General features: G+C 44.1%; 1 protein-coding gene across 1 annotated transcript in view; it reads left to right on the top strand.

Moving 5' to 3' along the window:
- BACE2 (beta-secretase 2) overlaps window positions 1–24,402 on the top strand; it is an 81,960-nt gene that overhangs the window by 35,720 nt on the left and 21,838 nt on the right. The window contains exons 3-8 of the mRNA XM_066370161.1: window positions 1,504–1,720; window positions 5,498–5,626; window positions 6,841–6,975; window positions 8,289–8,390; window positions 12,599–12,748; window positions 18,739–18,907. Of these exons, the coding sequence (XP_066226258.1) occupies window positions 1,504–1,720; window positions 5,498–5,626; window positions 6,841–6,975; window positions 8,289–8,390; window positions 12,599–12,748; window positions 18,739–18,907 (902 nt within the window). The remainder of the gene's footprint in view (window positions 1–1,503; window positions 1,721–5,497; window positions 5,627–6,840; window positions 6,976–8,288; window positions 8,391–12,598; window positions 12,749–18,738; window positions 18,908–24,402) is intronic.

The following is a 24,402-nucleotide window of genomic DNA, read 5'->3' as shown; positions in this document are numbered from 1 at the left end:
TGCCACTGAAAATTTCTTAATAAACACTGCTTTTTAGTGCAGCATACTATTCCTTCATGTGATGTACAAAGATTTACTAAACAATTTCCTTTTTACTGGGCACTTGGGTTGTTTCCAGCTGTTTGCTATGATCAGTAAAACATGAGGACTGTCTTTGTACGTAAAACATAACGACTGCCTTTGTACATAAACCTCTGTCTGCTTCCTGGGTGTTCCTTAGGATCAAAATCTCAGAAGTGCAATTTACTGAATTAAAGACAGTTATTTTAAAACTTCTCAGATGTACCAAGAAAAAAAAGGTCTTGTCATCTTGGATCAAATCACATTCCTAACTTCAAAGAAGACTACTCTCTTTCATGTAATCGTATAACAAAGACTTGTGAACCTGAATGTTTAGAGACTTACTATTAAAACAACATGAAATGAAAACTGTAGGCCCACAAGAACACTCTAGAATTATCTGTTGGGTAATCTGACACTTCTCATAAATTTGACCATTGTCCTCTGGAAACGGCTTTTAATGCCCACGTATTTACTGATAGATCGTCCTTGGACGCCTTGCTGTGTACAGTCCATTTGAGTTTTCAAACTCAAATTACTGTAAGAATTACCTCACATTATTAAACACCCCAGAGCCTCGACACCTGCTGTCCTCTCCCCAGGATGTCCTTCCCCCATGGCTCCTTATCTTTGTATGCACTGCCTTCCCCTCCCCCCCCTTCATTCCCTGGATAGCTCTTATCACTGTCTGCAATTTTATGCATTCCTTGGCCTGTTGTCTGTCTCTGTTCCAGTGGCCCTGTCCATTGTCTTAGGTTGTTTGCTATTGTGTTTGAGTGACTCCTACCCTTAGGGCCATAGGCATATGGGGTTGTAGATGGTATCACAGTGATTTGTGTCACAGCATGCAATTTGCTTCCTCCCCTCACATTTTGCTGTGAGTATAAACAGCTTTGGGGCATTGAAGGAATGCCCTGAAGGAAACTGTGACGTCAGGAAGTAGTGTGGGGCCTGAAGAGAAAGGCACGTGGTGTTGGTGAGCATAGCTTTGTCTTTATTTGCTATAGTGAATCCTAGGCCACTGCTGGCAGAAGCTGGTGGCACCTCATTCTAGACTGCTAGCCCCTCCTTGTGTCACAAAGCAGTGGTGTAGGGTCCCCACAGAGCCAGACGGCCAGGCAGGTACCCAAGTTGGGCTGTGCCTTCCCAGACTAACACAGCTAAGGAAAGCAGCTGACCCACGGAGTTTTGCTGAGGCACAGAGAAGCATTATACAGAGGGGCTACATGTTAACCCAGCATCTCATTACACCTGGCACAGAAGACGCCTTACCCAAACAGTATTGATGACGTTCTCTGGGAAATTAAACTGGGTCGACATCAACACTGTTAAGAATTGCTCACAGTTGATTCCGTGCTTAGGACAGCTGCCCTTACCATCATAGCAGCCATCATGCCAGACAGACACCCAGACATAGTCCTTTCCTTTCTCTTCTCCCTCCAGGTCCAGCACCTACCAATCCAAGGGCTTTGATGTCACTGTGAAGTACACACAGGGGAGCTGGACCGGCTTGGTGGGGGAGGACTTTGTCACCATCCCCAAAGGCTTCAATAGTTCTTTCCTTGTCAACGTCGCCACTATCTTTGAGTCAGAGAATTTTTTTCTGCCTGGGATTAAATGGAATGGGATACTTGGACTGGCGTACGCTGCCCTGGCCAAGGTAAGACTAACCCAGAATCTAAGTAAAATGAGTGATGGAGGATTCTGAACACCCGTCATTAGAGAGACTGATGAATAGGTCCAGGCTGTCAGAGATGGTCCGTTAGAATCACAGGATTGAAACAGACCACAGGTCACACAGTTAATGACATTTCTAAGCATTTTTTTTAATTAAATTGCGTGGCACAGTTCTTTGAACCATCTGGCAAGATATACTGTTAGCATTACTTTTATTGTCTGTCTTTTATTTTTATCTGTTTTACTTGTATCATTTGAAAATATTGAGAATCTGAATCACTTTGATTAAGGTTTTGTTTAGAAGTTTTAATTAGCATCAGGTGAAAAGAAAACACATTTATTGAATTTATATGTGTAAAGCCAGTTTCCATGGCCACCATCACAACTGTAAGGCCCATGCAGGTTTGCATTTGATTTGGACAGACGGTAATGAAACAATGGAGCCAAGAACTGGTGGGCCATTAGCTTTAATCCTAGCTTGCACCCAGCAGGCAAGAAATACACACAATAGGAAAACACTTACCTTTCCATTCAGGGCTCCCAACGCCACTGACTTATCCGAGTTTCCTAGAATCAAAAGTTTCTACCTCACCAGCCTTATTCACCTCTGTTCCTCATCGCCTTCTCTCTGTACAGACTCTGCACAAACTGGCTTCTCCTTCAGCACTCTACCATCTTGGCTGCTTCTCCTCTCCTCCACGTGGCCTTTCTCTGCTCTCCTCTCTGGTCTCCTCCTAGAATGTAATCACTCTTTCCCCAGAACATGATCTCTCTTCCTTTTAAAACCTTTTGGCGCGAAAGCCCTCCCCCAACACATATTAACATAATTACACCCATCCCAAGCAAGAAGGGCAATTAATATTATCACTTGGGCAACGGGCTTCCATGTTGGCAGTGCCATCTTTAACAAAGTGAACATAATATATTTTATCTGCCCAACAATATGTTCATATGAAGATAGAGCCTCTGGGAGACACTGGGGCCTTGGCAGGGGAAGGGGGCCCCAGCAGGCTGAGAGAGCCTCGTGCCCACCCCCACCCCTGTGGCTCCAGACCACTTCTGAGGGGACACCTGGAGCCAGAGTAGGGACAACTTGAAAGACCACCCTAGGGATTGCTAGCCACTTGAAGAAAGTTTGGAACTTTGCTTCCGTCAGCATCAGAACCTTCACAAAACAGGGAAAGGCAGGATTGAATGGTCCCCAGTATTTGTACTGGGCTGACTCAAAGGAAGCAGTGCTGGTACAGGGAGGGAGTAGGCAAGCTCGCCAACGCCTGGGGAATTTCCACCAAGAAGGGAAGCGTTGGCAGAGGCAGGAGGGCTAGACACCGGCGCTCCTCTGGGCAGGTCTGCATACACCTGAGCAAAGCAGAAGGAGGTCACCCCTCCTGCCTGAGATCGGGCACCACACCTTGTTGCTCAGGGTCAGGCTTTGAGCCAGAGCTAAGTGGGAAACAGAAAAGAAGCCTGGTCACAGGATCAGCAGGCTGGTGACAGCGGAGCCCCCATTGGTCCCAAAGGGAAAGCCTATTTTCTCTCCTCATACAAACATTTGTTTCAGCTCAAGTTTACTAGCAAATGGGGGAGGGGGGAAGGGAAGGGGCCATGTAGGGGCCAGCAAGCAGGAGGGTCCCCAGCCCCATGACTTCTCAAGGAGAAAGAATAGCCCATGAGACAGAAGGCTGAGAACTTTACAATGTGTCGGTTCCCATGACCTCTGCACAAGGTGGACTTTGTAAGGCCAAGTTATCCCCACTTTCAAGATGTACACACTGAGGGACAGAGATTCACCCCTCATCCAAGGCAGTCAGAGCCCCCAGGTACATGTCTCACCATCTGTGGAGCCCAGACCGGTTCAGGAGCACCCTCTTTTCTCAGTATCATAGGCCGAGCTTAATATGAGATTTGCACACTGGAAATAACTTATGTTCCTTAATACATTGTCACCAACAATGTGACTTTGAAAATGACTATATTTATATGCTGATTCTTTGGAAGATGGCAGAGGAAAGCTAAATTATCTGGAATTAATAATATGTAAAACCCCTTGGGAATAAACTACTTGAGGTTTTTGGGGATGTCCAAACTCTCTACAGTGACCTGTAATCTTTTCATCTGTGCAGTTCCGAGGTTACCAACAATGGGCTCCACATTCTTAAAGGAGATGGTAATTCACGTGCAGGAAGCACGGCTGGAAACAGGACAGGCTGGTCTGGGTGGACACCCAAAGGTGCTTCTGAAGTGGGTTGATGGGGCAGTGAGTGGTGGCCATAGTGTGTGATGGTCCCTCCTCAATCCCAGATCTTCCCACCAAGGATGTGCATCAGAACCGCCCACAGGGTCTCTCACTACAGATGCGTGGGTCCAACCACACACCTTCTGAACCAGGTTCTCTTGGTTGTGGGATCAGAGTGCTGTAAAATCTGTACAGGGATCCTGGGGCACAGTCCTACTGAGGAATGACATAACAGCATAGTAACAGATCCCTGAGTGTGTGCCAGGCACTGTGTCAAGCCCTGTATGAGATACCAACCCACTTAAGCCCCAGGACAACTCTATTTTATCCCTATTGTACAGTTAAGGAAACAATGGGTCAAGTCACAGGGTTAATAAGTGCTGGAGCCAGGATTCAGTTCCGAGCAGTGTTTACCTTGCTGCTTCTCAGGAAGATGGGCAAAAGGAGATGGGCAAAATGGTCAGCACCCGGCCCAGCCCATTTCAAGGGATGCCTTTCTCTCTCTCAAGGACCCAAACACAAAGTGTGGAGACAAAGGCTACACGTAGACATTGTACCAAATTCTGCCAGTTTCTACAACGCTGAGTGGGAAACCAGTGCAAATGAACTGAATAAATGGAAAGATTTATATCTGTCTGATAATGGAGCTCTCCTCTTCCTTCCTCCAGAATTATCTCATGGATAATAAATGACCATGCCTTCTGTTAACCATAGCTGGTTGGAATGTGGCATCTGTGCTACCACAGTTAAGTTCTCACCAAGACCTAACACTTGCAGTGACTTACTCTCAGATCTCCTAGTTGTCAAAGCCAAAAGCTCAGTGCAAGTCTGTGACCTTCCTTTATGACCACCAGCACCCGTGGTCCCACCCCCAACTCAGCCATCCATAGACCATCCCTCTTTCTCTTGAGTCCTGGAGAAATGGGGATATCCCATTAAATGTACAGCTCCATGTAAGGAGGACATCCAGTGAAATATGGCTGTGGGGAATAATACAGCTTCCCAACTTGAGAAGTATAGCATTGTTCCTGTCCTGCTAATTCCCTGCTCACCAGAGTTCAGCAGACAGGTCCCTGAGCTAAGCCTTGTCCCACCATCTGGGATCTGAGGTAAACTGTTCCCATACGTCAGGCACCTCTTATTAGTGTGATGGACAACTGCAGCTATTCTCTCCTTACCCCAAAATGTCCACAGTTAGAACCTACCACCACCCTCGGTAGTCCGCTCCCATACCTCCACACCCGCCTCACGAGGCAGCCATGATGATAAATGTGACAGCATTCTAATAGCTTCCGGAAATACTTACATTTTTACAACACAGTCATACCAAAAAGGAAAGATACCAAGTAGTAGGAAATCCTATTGGAGGTTTCTAACTTATTGTTGAAAGTCCTTAATCATAAGCTTGTTTATTGTTTAGCCATGAAAAAAATTAAATGTTAAGTATAAAGCAGCATCTACCCTGAGTCGTTCCTTGTCTAGAGTATACAGCGTGAAGCACTGTCCTTTATCATCCTCTTGCAGCCATCAAGTTCTCTGGAGACGTTCTTTGATTCCCTCGTGACGCAAGCAAAAATCCCCAATGTCTTCTCCATGCAGATGTGTGGGGCGGGACTGCCCGTGGCCGGATCTGGTACCAACGGAGGTAGTCTTGTGGGTATCTTTCAGTCTTCAACAGGCGAAAACTCATTAATCATTGGGGCTCCTTTTTTCATTTTATTAAAAACCCTGATAGAAATATTGGACATATAGGCAAACACAGTTCCTAGAAAATTTTGATAATCTTTACTGTAGAAAGCTTTTTAAAAGATGGATAGAATTGGGTATTATTTTTATCGTTCCTAATCATCCTGCCATCCAGAAGATGATTCTCATTGCTTCCCCAAATTCTATTAAAGCTTTTTAAAATTTTCCCTTTGAAAGGTAACTGGTAAAAAAAAAAAAAAAGTAACTGGTTTTGATGGGTGGGGGGAGGGGCAAGTGAGAAACAGGGAGGGATGTACCAGGCGGGCCTTACTCCGGGGAGGGGAAGAAAGGGGATGCCTGTGATTTTGTAAGTTTGGGGAGACAGGGACAAGGGACACCTGTATATCCTTTCTCTCTCTCAATACACATACACACACATGCACACACACTCATGCAGATAAAAGTGTTTATTAGTGACTCATTCAAGGCCATGGCCCTGTGGACATGCTGTAGCCTGAGTGTCCCCTTTATGGAACCTGCACCCAGACATCTAAATAGGAGGTGACAGGAGAAGGGACAGGAGGCTCCTCCCTCAGGGCGGGTGCTGCCTAATCCTCTGCTCTCCCGCTATGAGAAGCAGGCACAGCTAACTTCCATTTGTTAGCAGTATACTTGCTCTTAACACCTTTCTACCCCTTTCCAGGGGAAAGGGCAGCCCAGGATTTGTAGGGTAAGGTTATATAGTTTTGCAAAATAAAGTTTTGGTTAAGGACGCTCCGTTTTGTTCAGCACTCCATACAGATGTGTGGGATGAGAGAGCTCATCCTCTGTCTTCTGAGAAACTAAACGTATTGTGGGTCTGGGTGGTTAATATTTTACTGCATTTCTTTCGGGACAAAATCTCCATAGTGTAAAGGTGGGATTCCCTGCTCTTTCTTTGGATGAAAGAAGCCACCAAAGCATCTTAATTAGACTGGGACAGAATATTGTTTGACCTTTGAATACTTGGCTGCAAAATCTTCCTGCTTGATTCCCAAGCTTAATATGTTTGTTGTGTAACATCAGACTGAAGTGAAAGTACTATTTCCAGTGAAGGTGCGCCTTACAAGGGCATGCTGCTGTGTGAGACTTTTATGCCTATATATTCTTTCTCTTACTCTTGTGACTGTTTTCCTTCCCAGGTGCTGGGTGGAATCGAGCCAAGTTTGTACAAAGGAGATATCTGGTATACTCCAATCAAGGAGGAGTGGTATTATCAGATAGAAATTCTAAAATTGGAAATCGGGGGACAGAACCTTAACCTGGACTGCAGAGAGGTAGCTACACTTTGAGCTCTTTGTGCCTACCTGTCTGTGTGTGCCTGGATCACCTGAATATCACAGCTGGGACATGAATATGAAATCAGAAGGCACATTACATTGCAAGATAAATTAAGGGTTCATGACATTAAAAGGTTCAGGGCCTTCTGATTCCTCTTAAAAAAAAGTTTTCTTACCACTATTTGGCTTAATAGGGGAAAATCAACCTAAAGTGGTGAGTGAGAAGTACCTAGAGCTACACCTTTTGCTTGGACTCTGTTGAAGAGGATGCATTATACAGTGTAAGGGGACAGAGAGGGTCTAAAAAATCAGCCACATGAAACCAAAAATAAGTCATTAGTTTTATCTTCCATTCAGAGCTACCTGCTCCCCAGGATATAATTCTCACTCGAAGAAAAGCTATACTCCAAGGATGAGCATGGCTTGCTATGCCAAAAGGAGGCAGGCCTGCAGCTCTGTGAGGCCAGCTTTCTCTCTAACCTTGTGCACACCTCTTGCTGCATTGTGGCTTCTTTGTGGCCCGTAATGGCATTGTGATCATGAGGACTTGAGGGAGCCTCCATCTGCTACACTTTCAGAATGGTCTATGAAAACCACTGTACTTCATTAGAGTCCTGCCTTATATACCTCCAGCCTTTCCATCCCTTCCTTCCATACACACCACTCAGTTCACCACAAATGCCCCTATGCACAGGTGCCTCTGAGACACCCATGAGAACTTGATCAATGGTGGTCTGTTCGTCCACTGTGATAGTGCTAAGTCCACACTGTGTTTATTGTCAAAAGACACTTATTTGCCATTAAGGAAGCCAGTGGTAGAATCAAAGGGCCTAAAATAAAATATAGCCAGTTTATGTGTTTGTGTGCATGTGAGATCCTCTTACTGAATGTGGCTCTAGTTCTCCCTCCATTGGCAACATAATAGAGAGCTGACTTTGTATGATTTACGTAAATGGCATTTAATGTGTCATTGCAACTTCTGGAGATAAGTGTGTCTTCCTTCTTTTCCCATGGGGGCTCCTTGGCAAGGGAATTTGGGCACCTCTGCATAAGGAACAAGCTCTGCTTTGGGAAGGTTGTTGATTTTTGGTCAAGTTGCTTCCTTTTTTGGCCTCAGTTTCTTTATCTGTGAAGTTGGAGCTTGTTTTCCAAGCTCTGAGCATATAAAATTAATTGTAGCCACCAAGGAGGCAGGTGGGCTGCCTGAATTTGTAGAAAACAGAGGCACAGTGATGGTGGCTGGAGCCCTGTGCTGATGTGGAGTGCCCTGTCACTCATGAGGCTTCTCCCCACCCCTCCCCTTCTTCTAGTATAATGCGGACAAGGCCATCGTAGACAGCGGCACCACACTGCTGCGCCTGCCCCAGAAGGTCTTCGATGCAGTGGTCGAAGCTGTGGCCCGCATGTCTCTGGTGAGTTCTCAGGGCGCTGGTGAATCTCGGAGGACACTGGGTCATGACCTCATGCTGAGTAGTGGTGCCATGTGTTCTCATTGTTTCCATCTGAGGACTTAGAATGATTGTTTGTTCTTTAACTATTACTTATAAAGTTCACAATCTTAGTCTTTGATGTTAATCAGCAAGTCATTTCTTTAGTTTTAACCTGAGAGGATGTGGACCTGAAGGAGTAGGGCCTTTTTGTATTCCAAATAATAGTGAGTGGGTGTAATGCATTATTTTACTCTGAGAGAAAAAGCACTTGGTAATATGCTACATTATAATAAATAGGGAACCAGGAATGTGTTTATAGCCTTTAAAACTAAAGATATAAAGCAAAAACCGTACTTCTTTTAGGCCTTCATTCACACCATGTTGGGATTTTAATTCTTCCGTGAAAGAATGGATTCACAGAAGACAAGGACTTATTGGCCAATATAGTAATTATTGTATGGTCATGCTCGGAAATACAACTGAATTCATGGTCAAGGACAACATGCCTTTTGGGGACCTGGCTAATGGTAGTCCCAGTGTGACCCCAACATTCTTGTCCGAGGCATCAGAGTAGACAAATGGCATTGATTGGAAAGATCACAGCTTTGGGGTTGTCCAGTGGCACTGAAATTAATTTAGTTGTTGGCATGTCTTGGCAGAGTGCCTGGAGAAAGGTCTCGTAGCCTCTGAGAGCCTCTGCATTGTCAGTGGGCTTGTTCTGAGGTTTGGGTTCAGGTGCCAGGCATAGCAGGTGCTCGGTAAAGAGAAGCTTCTAGCTGATGTCTAAACACGGTGCTGCTACTGCTTGAATACAATATAAACATTTCTCTGGGCTTCTTGGGTGTTTTTATAAGTGTCCATCTGTGCAGGGCCACCTTCACAATGTTACCAAAAATGAGTGTTTCCTGCAGTGTCTTTATCCCAGTATCAAATTGGGCTGAGTATCTCCCTACTCCATTGGGATGGCTGAATTCAAAAAGCATCGATAGGACATTGAATAGCAGTTATTTTATTACGGGGAAAACTTGGGAAGGGAGAGAAGGCTTGTGGTCATCCTGAACCAAAACTTCAGACGTCTAAAACAGCCTTGGGAAGAGCAGCAGGCAAACAAAAAGAAGGCAGAGGGGAAATATTGATAAAAAAGAAAGAACATGGAGGCCATTTTGGAACTAACAGGTCTTCAAGGCGACAGCCCACAGCCATCTAATATCTGCTGAATGGGTGTGTGTGTGTGTGTGTGTGTGTGTGTGTGTGTGTGGCATTTTTAGAGCCTTAAACTTAGAATGCTAGCTGCACGTAAGACCAGGCTTGAAATCTGGAGTAGTCAGCTGATTTTCCCCAATAGTAAAGACGTCCTCAGTAGAGTGAACATGAGCATCTTCATATGTTCTGAGCTATACATGCTTTCCCACTATGCCAAGGAAACGCTGAGAGCCTCCGTGTGTGACTCTAGCATGCCTCACGTAGGCCCCTGCCGACTGAAGTCAGCCCTTCTCGGGGCTGTGAGAACGCGGGGCTGTGGCTGACAGACAGAACACGGGGCTCTGGCACTCCTGAGGTCATCGTGTCATGTGTTCAGAAGGACTAACTATAAGAAAACCACGAGGTGGAAGGAAGGAAACTACAACATTTGTTTGCCTTGTCAACAACGATCCTGTGATTTCGGTGCCTGTGTCAGAAAGGAGGAAGCCGGGAAGGCAGTTTGTCTTGGGCGGGGTGTGTGGTATCTCTGTCTGTGTGTGTGGACCAAAGGAGGGTTTGTTCTCTCCATCTGCTGGGCTGGTCTAAGCCAGTCACTCAGCTCAGGTTTCCTGCTGCTTAGGGGAAGAGCTGGCTTCGGAGGGTGAGCACAGCACAGACATCGGGCTCTGGCTCCTGGCATGGGTTGTAGAGACAGGATTTAGAAATGAATGGTTTGTAGGTCTGTATTTTGAAATGACCTGGGGGGAGAGGGGGTTTGCGCATGACAGAGACCTTGGCTCAGCTGCAACACTGTGTGGCTCGGACCATGTGCTTCTCCCATTCTAAAGCACACGAGCAGGATGACCCCACTTTTAGATGATTTCTGACATTAAAGCTCTGTGACCTGAGGTCAAAACTGTCCCCCACATGGCTTAGTCCCTGGAGGCTTCCCAAACTCCTTTGCAGGCAGATGATCCCCCATCCACTTCTGAGCTGTGCCATTTAGGTGAGTTACTTGGCCTCTCTGAGCCTCATTCTCCATGTGTGGTTGGACGTGCTCTCAGTGCTGATGTTGGTGCTCTGAGCCCTGGGTGCAGGCCCAGCCACACCCTTTCCAGCGAAATGACTGCCCCACCTCTTACCATCTCATCTGGCAAGAGTTTCATTCCTAGGATGCAGTTCAGATGGACTTAATTTTTATAAAAGGAGAAATTATATTAATGCCAGCATTAGAAATTTTACAGATCATTCCCGAACAGTCCAGGAGGACAAGCTTCGATGGATGAAGAGACCACAAGATATTTTCTTTCTTTGTTGCCCCAGGAGGGAGGATGGGTTGGTGCCTGCATGTGTGGTTGTGTAGCATGTGACACTCACACTGCCTTCATCTTGTGACACCATGACATCCTCAGTTCTTGCCCCATTTATTTCCACAGCATCCTTGCTTTCCTGCTCGACTTCCATCACACCCTTCTCTTGGCACTTCCCTTCCCTCTTCCTGGTTGTTGCTTTTGCTGGCCCATTACTCTGGTGGGTCCTCGGCCCCCTCTCCTCCCTTCCCTCTCCTAAGTGACCCCACCCACAGCAACATCACCGCTTTCCACCCTTTGGCCTGTAACTCTGGAGTTCAGCAGTCTAGCCTCAGGGCGGCCCCTGGAGTTTGGACTAGGAGAACAAGTGACCTACACACATCCTACTTGAAACCTTAATGACACCTGGCGTGCGGTAAAGCTCAGATCTCTGATAAATGATTTCTGATAAACGCACAATGGTGCCCCTGGTTCTCTCCCAGCCTGTTTCATGCCCCTTCCTGTCTTCTGCACCAGCCTCCATGGTCATCATCTGTGACATCCAGTAGAGTGAGTCCCATGCCCTGCCTTCCTTCCCCCAACATACCTCACTAATGACCACTCGCTGCTCAACTCAGCCCAGGTATTTCTACCTCGGGGACACTTCCTTGACAAACACCCCTCTCTCCTAGCTCTTCCCTATCATAGACTCCTCCAGCGGTCATCCAAGCCAGACTCTGTGCTGGAAGAGGCACATGTGTTAGAAGAGGAGCCTCCAGTACAATTCTCCCTCTGGGAGCGGGCAAGCACAGGGTAGGCCTGCCTGGGTGCCTTCACTGGTCCTAGTGAGATGGTGTGGTGGAACTTACAACTTTCGTGCTAGTGGACATGTGTGGGTACCATCCCCTGATGAGAGGCACAGGTGGACGTCCTGTGTTCCCACCCATTCATATTTCTTGCAAATCTTTCCTGAGGCTATCCCATGGGCTGGGTGTTAGGGCGACACGGGGATGCAGGGAGCAGGCCCCTGTCTTAGAGGACTCTGATTCTAGTGAAGGAAATGGAAGTCAACCAATCACAATAAATTTAAAACTGCAGGTGCTATAGGAAGGGGATGCTCAGTGGAGAACCAGCATTATATGAAGTAGTCAGGGAGGGCTTCCTGGATGAAGTATTATATGAGCTGAGATCTAGAAGAGGAGAGAGATGTTCCAGAAGACTGGAGCTCCCACAAAGGACTCTGCACCAGGAGGAAGCTTGCTAAGCTCAGGGAATTCAAAGGAGAGATGATGTCTGAAACGTCCTTAAGGGCCATATTTAGGATCTGATCTCTCTTTTAAAAAGGCATTGCCAACTGCTGTGTTACCGTGGGCGAGTTACTTCCCCTCTCTGTGCTTTGGTTTTCTCATCTGTAAAGCAGAGGGGTTCATGTTACTCCGCACTGATGGCAGAGTTTGGGGATTAAAGTGATTACTGCTGCAAAGCGTGTATAATGGTGCCTAACGCTAGTAAGTGCTCCGCATGCCTCAGTAATTTTAATAGTTGTTATTTTGTCATCACTGTTACTCTTCCAGGGAACTGGTGTCTCCACTGCACTGTCCAAATTAAACACTGTTTATCTCTGTGAGCATCTGGCGAGGTGACAAGGAGAGCTGGGAGCTGTTTCCTGTTGACGCACTGGACTAGTCATTGTTTCTCTCACGATCGTGTTTTGTCTAGATTCCAGAATTCTCTGATGGCTTCTGGACTGGCTCCCAGCTAGCATGCTGGTCGAATTCTGAAACACCTTGGTCTTACTTCCCTAAAATCTCCATCTACCTGCGAGACGAGAATTCCAGCAGATCCTTCCGCATCACGATCCTGCCTCAGGTACAGGCTTGCGTTTGTGCTGGTCCCTCTTCCATGCGTAACGTGCGGAGGTAAAGCACTTCGTGCGTAATGGATGTATTCAGAGGTCGCACCCGTGTTAGGTATTGATTATTAGATATGCAATGGTGCTGCATAACAAACCACCAGGAAAACCAGTGGCTTTAATCAGTGAGCATTAATTCCTGTTGGTGAGCCTGGCGGGCCTGCTGATTTGCTTGTGTGTGTTTGGTCAGCTGGTGGGTTGGCTGGGTCTAGGTTGGCCTTGTGGTCTGGAGGCCTCACTCATTAGCTGGTGGCTAGGTCAATGGAGTGATGGGGCTGTTGTCTAAAAGTCCAGCAATGCCTCAGATTGTGGTGACAGGGTTCTGAGTGAGAGAGAATAAACACAGGGCCTCCTAAAAGTCTTGGCCCAGAACTATTGTATCTACCATTTCTTGCACAGAGCTGCCTACCCAAGGGGAAGTAGATGCCAGGTCCCTATGCCGGGTAGGGGCAGGGCTGCCGCGTCACATCATACGGGCATGGACTACAAGAAAATGTCAAGAAATGAGGATATTTTTGCAACATCTCCCACAACACCAACATATGGGTTTTTGCTATTTATTTATGAATAAAGACTAAAACTGGATTTGCAGAGATGAAGACAACATGTTTTCTCATCTTCAATACATCATTGATTCCTTCTTCATCCTAAGATCTAACTAAGTAGACCAGTGTCTGTTCCTTTGTCATGTTCTTCCCTCTTTCTCGTCCTCTTCTCCCCATAGCTCTTCTGTAGCTCATGTCCCTCCTCCACCACTCCGGGAACTGCCAGCATGCCCTCCAGGCAGTCACCAGTCTGTTTTTCCTTTAGATCTTCCTAACCCAAAGCTGTCGATCCCACTGCTTAAATGCAGGTGGTCTGTTTCCCTGGTGTGGCTTTCGATGACCTGCCCACCGGGCCTTCCTTGCTCTCCAGCCCATCCCCTGTTACACCCTCCATCCTCTGCTCATTGGTCACTGCCTGCTCCCCTCTCCTGACCTTTGTTTCCGCCATCCCTGCACCAACCACCCTCTGCCTGAAATGCCCTCTGATCCTCACTCCATCTGCAGATCTAAGTCCTTCCCACCCTCTCAGACCGGACTCCAAACAGCCCATCTTTTGTTGACTCTCTGCTGAGCAGAATCACCCGTTTGTGAGCTTGCCCTTCAAACTCATAATGCGCATTTTCCAGGTTACTCATCTGACATGGGGTCATGTCTTTAGGGTATTTTACGCCATTGCCTTTCTTTCCTTTGACTTCTGTTTTCTGGAAACAAACACAGGCGCGCACACACACACACTTATATTTCTTTCTCAATTAAATTATTTCCTTGAAGATGAGAACCATGAGTTTAAAAGACCATCCCTCCTTCCCTAACTCTGTCATACAGTAGTAGAGGGTAGGGTCTGGTAACTGTTTGTTCAGTGGGTAAGTCCGTGCGCCTCTGCTAAGATTTGGTGGATCTGGGATAAAGGAGTGGGATTGGGGGACAGGAAAGGAGGAGTAATTTCAGAAGAAACCAGTAAGGAATGATGCTCCCTTTTCTCATATTTTCAACTTTATATGAGTGGGGGGTGGGGAGGGTACATTCCAGAAATGGGCACTAGTTGGGGAAAAGATAGAAATACAGCCCAGCAATGGACACACAGACTGAGCGCAGGAGGCCTGAGTTATGACCTATCTCAGGACTGCCTTTGACTCACACTATAACTTTAAGCAAATCATTTAGCCCTTTCTGTGTCTGCCTCTTTAACTCCAAAGGAGAAATAATAGTACTTGCCAGTGACATTTTCAGAAACCCGCCGTATCCTTGGATGAACAGTACTGCAAAGTGTGATGTTAGAATGATATGTTTTCGGCACCTTTAAAATAATGTACTCTTTATGATTACATTTCGATCTGTCAGCCAGCCAAATGTGGACATTATTTTATCAGTGTGGTTTGTAACTAAAGTTTAAACCTAGCTGGAGGACAAAGGTGGATGTGTGCTGGCAAATAAAAATGGCATATGGATGGCCAGCAGAGTCGAGGACTCGTAAGAAGCAGGAGGGAAAAGCAGGCACTCAGGGAAAAATCTATTATGTCCAGGGCAGGTAATAGCCCTCAAAGCTGAAGGGTCCCTGGGAATTGTCGGCTGCTTTAGGATTGAGCACTGGGTGAGTATAGGAATATAGGGAGACTGGTTTGGGGAAATTGCATTCTATTTGCGTATCTCTGCATAAAAATTCAGCCTTAGTCTCACTTATGCAACTCTAGATTTTTTTTTGCTTGACTTTGACATGTTCACGTTTTTTGTTTTTAGAAATCAACTTTTCCCACCATTTATCTGATTTTTTAATCAATGTCACCATGTTTGCTTTTCTTTGCCTTGTTGGAAAGGATTATAGGTGGACAGTTGTGAGTAATCATGAGAACCTCACACTCCTCAAGAACAGTGCTGGAGACATCTAACTCCTCGGCTCTGCCTGCCCAACCCCTTTCCTGACATTAGGGCAATCATAGGGCTCCTTGCCAACAAAATATCAGACTAGAGCCTCTCCCTGGCACTCCCAGGCACCAGCTATTACAGCCGGGCGAGGGCAGAAATGAGTCGTAGAAAGGCAGTTACCTTAAATTTGGTCTATCACCAATGCTGTTTTCCAAAAAGAAACACATGAGCTGAGTCCAATTTGGCCTGTTAAAAAATCAGTTCCTGGCTCACAGTCAAATTCTGATTTTTTTTTATATAGTCCTATAAATGTAAATAGTTTCATCTTAATACCACTGGTTCATCAATTTGTGCTCATTTGAGTTTAAGGCAGTGTTTATTCTGAGATCCAGAGAAGTACTTAAGCTTTCCAACATGTTACAGATTTACAGTCTGGAATTCTTATTGGATGTGGATTGGGACACCCAGAAAGAACAGAGTGAAAGACACAAGTTCTGTTTGCATCAGTATCATCAGTTGCACTGTACTTGATAATTGTTGGGGTTCCATTATGGAATTAGTTCACTCAAAGGTAGAGGTGTGTGTGTGTGTGTCTGTCTGTCTGTCTTTCTATGACAGCTAATTGTACCCCCCCACACACCTTTTTTTTTTAAGTAAGAGAGACAGACTCCCTCATGTGCCCCAACCAAGACCCACCTGGCAACCCCCATCTGGAGCTGATTGATGCTCTGCCCATCTGGAGCCATGCTTGCAACCAAGCTATTTTTAGCTCTTGAGGCAAAGGCTCCACAGAGCCATCCTCAGTGCCTGGGGCTGATGTGCTCGAACTAATTGAGCCATAGCTGAGGGAGGAGAGGAGAGAGTGAGAGAGAAGGGGAAGGGGAGAGAAGCCGATGATCACTTCTCCTGTGTGCCCTGAACAAGAATCAAACCTGGGGCATCCATGTGCCAGGTCAATGCTCTACTGATCCAACTGGCCACCCCTACCCTTTTCTTAATTTAAGATGATCCTCATGAGAAGTTGCATATTTTATTTAACACTGATCGAAGCTTAGCCCCACTCATTCATTTCACCCACACTGATCGAGGTTTTCCTGTATACCTGGCATGATATTACGTGCCTGGGCACCATATAGTGAGGAACAGAATGAGTCCTTGCCTTGAAGAAGGGATGACAGACAAATCAGTCAGAGCAGAGCTCTCACTGTTGGAACAGTTCCCTACACATAGCAGCTGCTTGATGTCTAGTAGTTGGTGACTCCAGGAACTACCACCACTGTGTCCTTGCTCACCTCTCTGCCTGGAAACGCCTCTCCCTCTGATCTTCCCTGTTTGTGAAGTACAGTGACATTAACCTTTCTTGGGTGTCCGTTTTATCACATAAACGTTTTCTCAAGTACAACTTCTGGTTTCCTTTCCTGTTCAGATTTTAGATACTGTTCTCATGCTCATGGATCCTAATGACCCGCACCCCCCACTCTGCTCGGTTACCTCTTCCTTGGCCGCCTGCCCTTCAGTCATCATTGGGCAGCCCCTCCCACTGGTCTCCTTTCTGTCCTTGCTCCTCCCTCCAAAATCCTTACCTCTCACATTCCCACTGCTCACATTGCCCAAGACTGCCTGTGAGTCTGGACTTGTTCTTCCAAGTTTTTCTTATTGCTTTTGTCCTTTAGGGCAAAATCCTTCTTCTCACTTATTTTTGTACTTTATTGCTTTATTTTTCCCAAATATTTGTCATTATTTCACAGTAAGCCACTCTATTCTCTTAATTGCCTACATTTTAATACTTTGCCATTAAAAATCAGAGGAATTGTTGTTACTGATAGGATATTGCTTTCTCACTGATTGTTTTAAGCTTTGACTCACAACCTCAGAGACTCTTGCCTCCAGGGGTTGTCAAGGGCCATATTGTGTGTTTATTTAACACTGCATGGGCCCTGCCTGACAGGGTCCTCACACACTTCAGAACTTCTGGTCTGTTGATGCTATTTCTTCTCTCTGGTTGTGATGGGTCCTCCCTCTTGTACTGAGAAAATCATCTCACCTGTGTGATTCTGACTCTTTGATAGAGGATGGGATGACACCATCGCTTTGGAAAGATGGCATCCTGGAACCAGTTAAGACCCTTTGTAGTAGATTAGGAGCAGAGGCAGATTAAGGTCAGTTGAGGTCTCGGGCTCAGAAAAAAATATTGGGCCCCTTAAAAAAGAGAGAAACAAGGAAAATAAAAATACATGTTAACCATATTTTTAAATAAATAAAAAATATACTATACTGTTAATGTTAAAATTTCACATATGAAACCAAACTTGGTGTCATTAGAAAAAAATATAAAGTTGAGGTTTTGCAGAGCCCTTCAGAAACTGGGGCCCGGGGTACGCACCCAGTGCGCCCGCCGTTAAATCGGCCTCTGATTATGAGAGAAGGCCAATGATGACCTGGACAAAAGTGGTAGCAATGGAAATGAGATAAGTGATCAGATTCAGGTTCTGTTTCAAAAGAAGGCTGCTGACTCTGGTTATGGTTTTGATGGAAGTTTAAAGATACTGACTCAGTGTTCTGGGGCCTCAGTAATGGTTTTGTCATGGATTTATTGAGACAGAGAACTTTGAAAGAAGAGCAGGTTGGGGCAATATCCAATGTTCAATTTCTGTAAGTGTTGTGTTTGAGATGCCAACTGAGTGATGAGTGGACAAGTGGACAGAAGAGTGTGACGATAGCAGGAAAGGTTTGGGCTGGACATAAAGATTTGGTAGTCTCAGCATAGAGCACAGGGGATGTGTTGAGGACCAGGGGGCTGCATGAGTCACCTAGGAGGAAAAATATAGGGGAAGCCAGAGCTCTGGAATTCTTGGATGCTGACAGTTGGGGAAGGTGAAGCAAATCTAGTACAGACGCCTGAGAGGGAGCAGCCAGTGAGTTAGGAGGAAGAAGAGAGGACTCGGTCTTAGAAATTAAGTGAAAAAAGAGTTTTGATGAGGAGAGAGTTAGCAGGTTAACATTATCACTAGAAGGGACCACTTCTAACTCAATATTTACTTACCTGCCTCCTCCACAGATGGGAAGCTTTGCTGGGGCAGGAACCATGTGTTAATCATCCTGGTATTGCTGACACCAAGGACAGTATCTAAGCCATATTAAGTGCTCAATAAATAACTGGTGGGTAGATGGATGGATGGATGGATGGATGGATGGATGGATGGATGGATCACCAGTCAGATGGATATATGAATGATTAGATAGATGATAGATAGATAGATAGATAGATAGATAGATAGATAGATAGATAGATAGATAGAAAGAAATCTTATATGGTGATGCCTGTGTACAGTTACAGGTGATGTACATGTCTCAGTCACTTTCAGTAATGTTTATCACCATGATTATGATCTCAACTCCTGGATGGCAGGGCTGGTATCTTCTTTCCCTGTGGCTCCCCTTGGCACCTTGGAGGGTTCTAAGCACACTGCGACCGTGACAATTGTGTGCTGTTGCCTGATTGTGCTTTTTCTTGCTGTTCACTCTTTCCTCTTACACAGCTCTACATCCAGCCCATGATGGGGGCTGGCCTGAATTATGAATGCTACCGATTCGGCATTTCGCCTTCCACGAATGCACTGGTGATTGGTGCTACTGTGATGGAGGGCTTCTACGTGGTCTTCGACAGAGCTCGGAAGAGGTTGGGCTTTGCGGCCAGCCCCTGTGCAGGTAAGCAATGCTTGCTCTGGGCCGGGAGACCTAACTAGAGTACTTATACCAATTCACTCACTTGGAAACACTTCTTGATAAGCTAGTTGCTGTTGAATTGATTCACTAGTGCCTATTACCCATGTTCAAAGTCTTATCAATGAAATATACCTGAACTATAATGTTTGACAGTGAAAGTGGAAGGAATGAAGAAGAAAATTTATAGATCAGCTGCGTATGTTTTCCCTCAGAGAAGTCCTATGAAATAAGAAGTACTCGCCTGTCACTGCTATTTCTCAAAATCCTAAAATAATGAGACAAGTAGCCCGTTTTTCTGGTAGAATTCCTTTGATGAGATGGCACGAGGTGACAGAGCAGCGCTGTCCTGCAAAGCCTGGCTTGGGGCTTAGCCAGGTCTTTGAAGAAGCCAGAAGAGCAGAATAAAGTTGATAGGACAGTTAAGCTCCTCAAACTTGAAAATGTCTTCAGACTGGACAGTTGCCTTGGAATGAAGTGTCTCCCTCCCACGGTTGGGTGGGAGGATCGGGTGCTTCTGATGAATAGTCGAGCTAGTGAGGATTAGGCAAGTCATAGGTGGAATGCAGGAGACAGTGGAGAAAGCGTGAGCAGGGGGAAGTGTCAGAGAGTTACTGCATTTCCCGTTGGGTATCAGAAGGCTGAAAAAGTCTGGTGCATTGGTCAGGGTCAGAAACAGTTTGAAATCCCAAGTTGTATTTCTAACATGCTAAGGGATAGAACAACTAGGCAAATGTGAAACAGAAAAAAGAACCAACTACAGGGAGGTGAGACAGAAGAATAATTGGGGGTTATAATGAAATACAAGATCACCACGTGGTGAAGGAAAAGAACTATGAATTTGATGAAAGAAGGCCTTAAGCCTGAGATATAGTTGTAGGACAGGCAGGAACGCTCACCGAATGCAGACCTTCACTCTGATCAAAAATCAATCAGAGTTTTTAAGAAGGGGGTGTTCAGGCAAAATGCCAATCATGGCTGATTTATTCAAGAGGGAAGGATTTCAGTGATTATTTCTTACTGCCTATATCATGGTCTTAAAATGGCAATCCTGATAAATAAAGTCAGTAGGTGATGCTTTGTATTTTTGTTTGAGCACACGATCATTCGTGCAAGATATAGTGATTTGGAGAATAGAGGAGAAATATGAAAAGGAAAATATACTTCTGGGATCTTAGGCCTGTTCTTATTCTAGATAAATAAAATCATCCAACCCATGTACATATCTACAATGTTGGGGTGTTTCTTCTTCAATGTCTGTGAAGAGTTCTTTGACTTGTATTTGAGACCAGACTCGGAGGGCCTTGAACTTGTTGTCATTTTTTGAATCTTGATCATGAGTAAATGTGAACCTTCCCGGCCGGCATTAACTCTTTCAGCCTGTTTGATGTTCACTGAGGGGGGCCTCATTCTGTGCATTGACTGAGGCCACACAGCCTGAAACACCGTATCTCTGGCTGTGGTCATTTTACTTATTTTAGCCCAGAGAATCTAAGATCCAAAGCAATCTTCCTCACCATTTCTGTTCTCCCGTTAAATACTACCCAAGTCGAGGCTGCTATGGCAACAGCCATTACATCGTCCACTTCAGTTAGTGCTGCGGAGATCATCGTCCCTGTCTGTTCCTACAGGAAGTGCTGTTGGAAGCAGTTTGATATTAGGCGTCTCTAGGCAGAGACGTTTTCCTGAATTTCATCATGCATTCTTGGTTAGGTGCTCTTATTGAAGTGTGTTGCTCCTGTTTTTTTGAAAATATATTTAAGGTTTGAGTACTTAGCCGTTGGATTTTACCAGTGGTGGGAATGTACATTGATGCATCTTGTAGTGGGGCAAATTGTTTAGCCATTAAAGTAATTGCTCCCCTCAGGGCTGCAATTAGGAGCCAGACAGTGGTCTGTGGCACAGTAGTAAATGGAAAAGAGACCCTGCCTTTCTTTTTTTTCTATTTCTGTGTTTATTTTTAATTTACAGCATGTTTTAAATAAAATGTTTGAAATCACAGGAAATCATGTACTATGTACACACTCATAGAATACCCAGATTTAACAAATGCTAAGGTTCGGTCCTATTTTCTTTAAGAATGTGTCTTAGAAATAAAAAGTAAATAAGTCAGTGTGGCTAAAGCCCCGCCTTGCTGCGCTCCCCACAGTTACCCTTTACACTGAAGTTGGTATATTGTTCTTGTAATGATACCACATTTATAATTTCCCTGCGTTGTTACAAGGACCCCAGATTGTTCTGTATTGCTATGGAACAGCCTGGCCCCAGTTTTGCAGCACTTTACGAGCCTGTGCAGTGCTGAGGGTCAGGAATCGAGGGGTGACTTAGCTGGTCCAAGGTCTCCCCTGAGGCTGCAGCATCTAAAGGCTGGAGGGTCCCCTTCCACACTCAGTCCTGTGGTTGTTGCCAGGACTCCTCCATTTCTTGCTATGTGGACCTTGCTACAGGCATGTGTGAGTGTCCCCAAGACACTGGTCACCCCAGGACCAGTGATGGCAGAGAGAGAGAGACAATGCAACAAAACATTCAAGACAAGCCACAGTTATTTTTTAAACTAATCTTGGACATGACATGGTATCACTTCTGCCCTATTTAATTGGTAGATGGGGGAGGGGAGGACACAAGGGTAAATGCCAGGAAGTGGGGTCATTGAGAGCCATCCTAAAAGCTGACCATCATATACATATAAATAAGTATTTATGACAAAACACAGATTGGTTGTTTGGGTTTCTTGGTATTTTTAAATTTATATGAATGCTGTTGGATGGTTCATATCCTTTGTCAACTTGCTTTTATTGTTCAACATTACTTTTATGTTCGACATTGCTATGAGTACTAGGTTGTTCATTGTGACTGCTGTACAGTATTCTATTGTATGAGTATACCCAGATTATTTACCTAGTTTCACCTTGATTTGCATTTGGGTTATTTCTAACATTCGCAGTGATAAACAGTACTGTGGGGAACATGTGATGCACATGAATAAGATCTTCTGGAAATGAAATTTCTAGATGATTTGGTGTGCCAGTCATCAGTGTTACTGTCTACTGTCAAATCTGTCTTCAAGGTAACTGGACTACCAGAACTGATCAGAATTTCCATACTATCAAAGTATTATCGCAATTTTGTTTTTAGCTGACCTATATATGTGAAATAGTACCATATTTTAATTAATCACTTCTGAGATGACTTAACTTTTGATATGTTTATGGGATGTTTGAGCTTTTTCTCTGATGGTGAATTTTTCTATTTACAGCTTTTGCATGTTTTTCTACTTATCTTTTTTATTGATACATATGAGTTCTTTATGTATTTGAGATTTGTTTTTCTGGGTTATGTGCATGGCAAATCTCTTTTAATCTCTCTGGTCGTTTTTTACTTGTTTTTGGTGCCTTTTATTTACATTTTTTTCTTAAATTTAATGAAATAAAATTTACTAGTCTTTCTTATGGTTTTCACTCTGCTCTTATTTAAGAAATTCTTCTTGCCTGACCTCTGGTGGCGCAGTGGGATAAAGCGTCGACCTGGAAAACTGAGGTTGCCGGTTCAAAACCTTGGACTTGCCTGGTCAAGGCACATATGGGAGTTGATGCTTCCTGCTCCTCCCCCTTCTCTCTCTCTCTCTCTCTCTCTCTCTCTCTCCTCCCTCTCTCTAAAAATCAATAAATAAAATATTAAAAAAAAAGAAATCCTTCCTTATTATAAGAAAATAGAGCCCTGGCTGCATAGTACGCTGGTTATAGCATCATCCTGAGGTTGCTGGTTCTATCCCTGGTCAGAGGCACGTACAGGGACAGATCAACGTTCCGGTGTCTCTCTTCCTCTCACCCTTCCTCTCTCTAAAAAAATCAATTAAAAAAGTAAAAGAAAATAGAAGGCTTTTTTAAGATACAATATACTTTCTAAATTTTTTTTCTAAAATATAAAGTAGGACTCTAATTCTTGTAAGGATATTTCATTTCCTCAACATCATTTATTGACTACATAGTTTCCTCTCTGATTCTTTTCAGTATTTCATTATGAAAAATTTTAATATGCAAACAGAAAAGACTAAATATAATACAACAATGTCCTACATACCAACCATGTAGATTTAATAATTTTTAACATTTGCCATGTATCAGTATGTATATTCATATACAATATATATTTGTGTTTTTGCTGCACCATTTACAAATAAGTTGTAGAGATCATAATATTTTATTTCTAAATATTTTATTATACATCCCTTAAAAATTAGTATGCTCTTCTATATAACTCTAATACTCTAATGACACTTTAAAAATTAACAGTGTTGTACTTAATATCATGTAATATCTAGGTCATGCTCACATTTCCCCAGTTGTCCCCCAAATTTTTTTCTTAGCTGTTTTATCTTCTTTTTGAAAGCCATTTGTTTCGTAGAATATATTGGATTCAGATTTGTCTGAGTATTTCCTAATGCTAGCAGTCAACATGTTTGCTTAACCTCATATTTCCTGTAAGCTTGCACTTAGTTCCAGGGGCTTGATTAGATTCAAGTTAAATATCATTTGCAAAGTACCTACTGAATTTTAATAATATCTTTGTTATGTACCAAGACCTAGTATATACCTGGGTCTATTTCTGAGTATTCTGTTCTGTCCCTTTGATGTTGCTCTTTATCTCTATGCAGCATCATGTGGTTTTCATTTCTCTAGTTACAATAAGACTTAATATCTGGCAGGGGCTTGCTCCTCTTATTCTTCTTTAAAATTGTCCTAGCCACTTTTGCCCTTTCATCTAACTTGTCAAGATCCCTGAAGAACCATATGGGGATCATGTTCAAAAATGCATTAAATATACAGATTAACTTGAGAAGAAATTAAATCTTTACTATATGAGTCTTTTCCCCATGCATCCTCCATCCATGTTTTGTTACTTTCTCCAAAGAGATTTTACTAGATGCTTTCTTAGCTCCTACTGTTACTATAAATGGGATTATTTTAAATTACGTTTTCTAGTGGATTGCTTCATATACAGGCAGGCAATTTTTGTGTACTAATCTTGTATCCAGTCACCTTGCTAAATTCTCGCTTTTTAAAATACTATATTGCTAAAGTCACTTAAATTTTGATGGAAACAGTCATCTAATCTAAAAATAATACTCTTATTCTTTCTTCGTTTTGTGTCTTTCATTTTTCTTTCTGTGAGGCCATTTGAGAGACAATATTGAATAGAAATGATGATGGACACTTGTCTTTTTCTTTAATGGGAATGCCTATCATAGTTCACCATTGAGCATGATGCATGAGGCAGATTGGTGGAGTTTCCTCTAATTTTCAGTTAAGGGACTCCCAGTTTGCCAAAATTGTTCAATATAAATGGGAAAACTGTTTGACAGCTCCTACTAATGTTAAACATATTCCTGCTCTGTGACCCAGCATTTTCACTTGTAGGTACCGTATTTTTTACTCCATAAGAAGCACTTTTTTCCCCCAAAAGTGGAGGGGAAAATGCTC

This window comes from Saccopteryx leptura, chromosome 2, assembly GCF_036850995.1.
Source record: "Saccopteryx leptura isolate mSacLep1 chromosome 2, mSacLep1_pri_phased_curated, whole genome shotgun sequence".
Lineage (NCBI taxonomy): Eukaryota > Metazoa > Chordata > Mammalia > Chiroptera > Emballonuridae > Saccopteryx > Saccopteryx leptura.
Note: the sequence above shows the minus strand (reverse complement) of the source record. Positions and strands in the feature narration are given on the sequence as shown.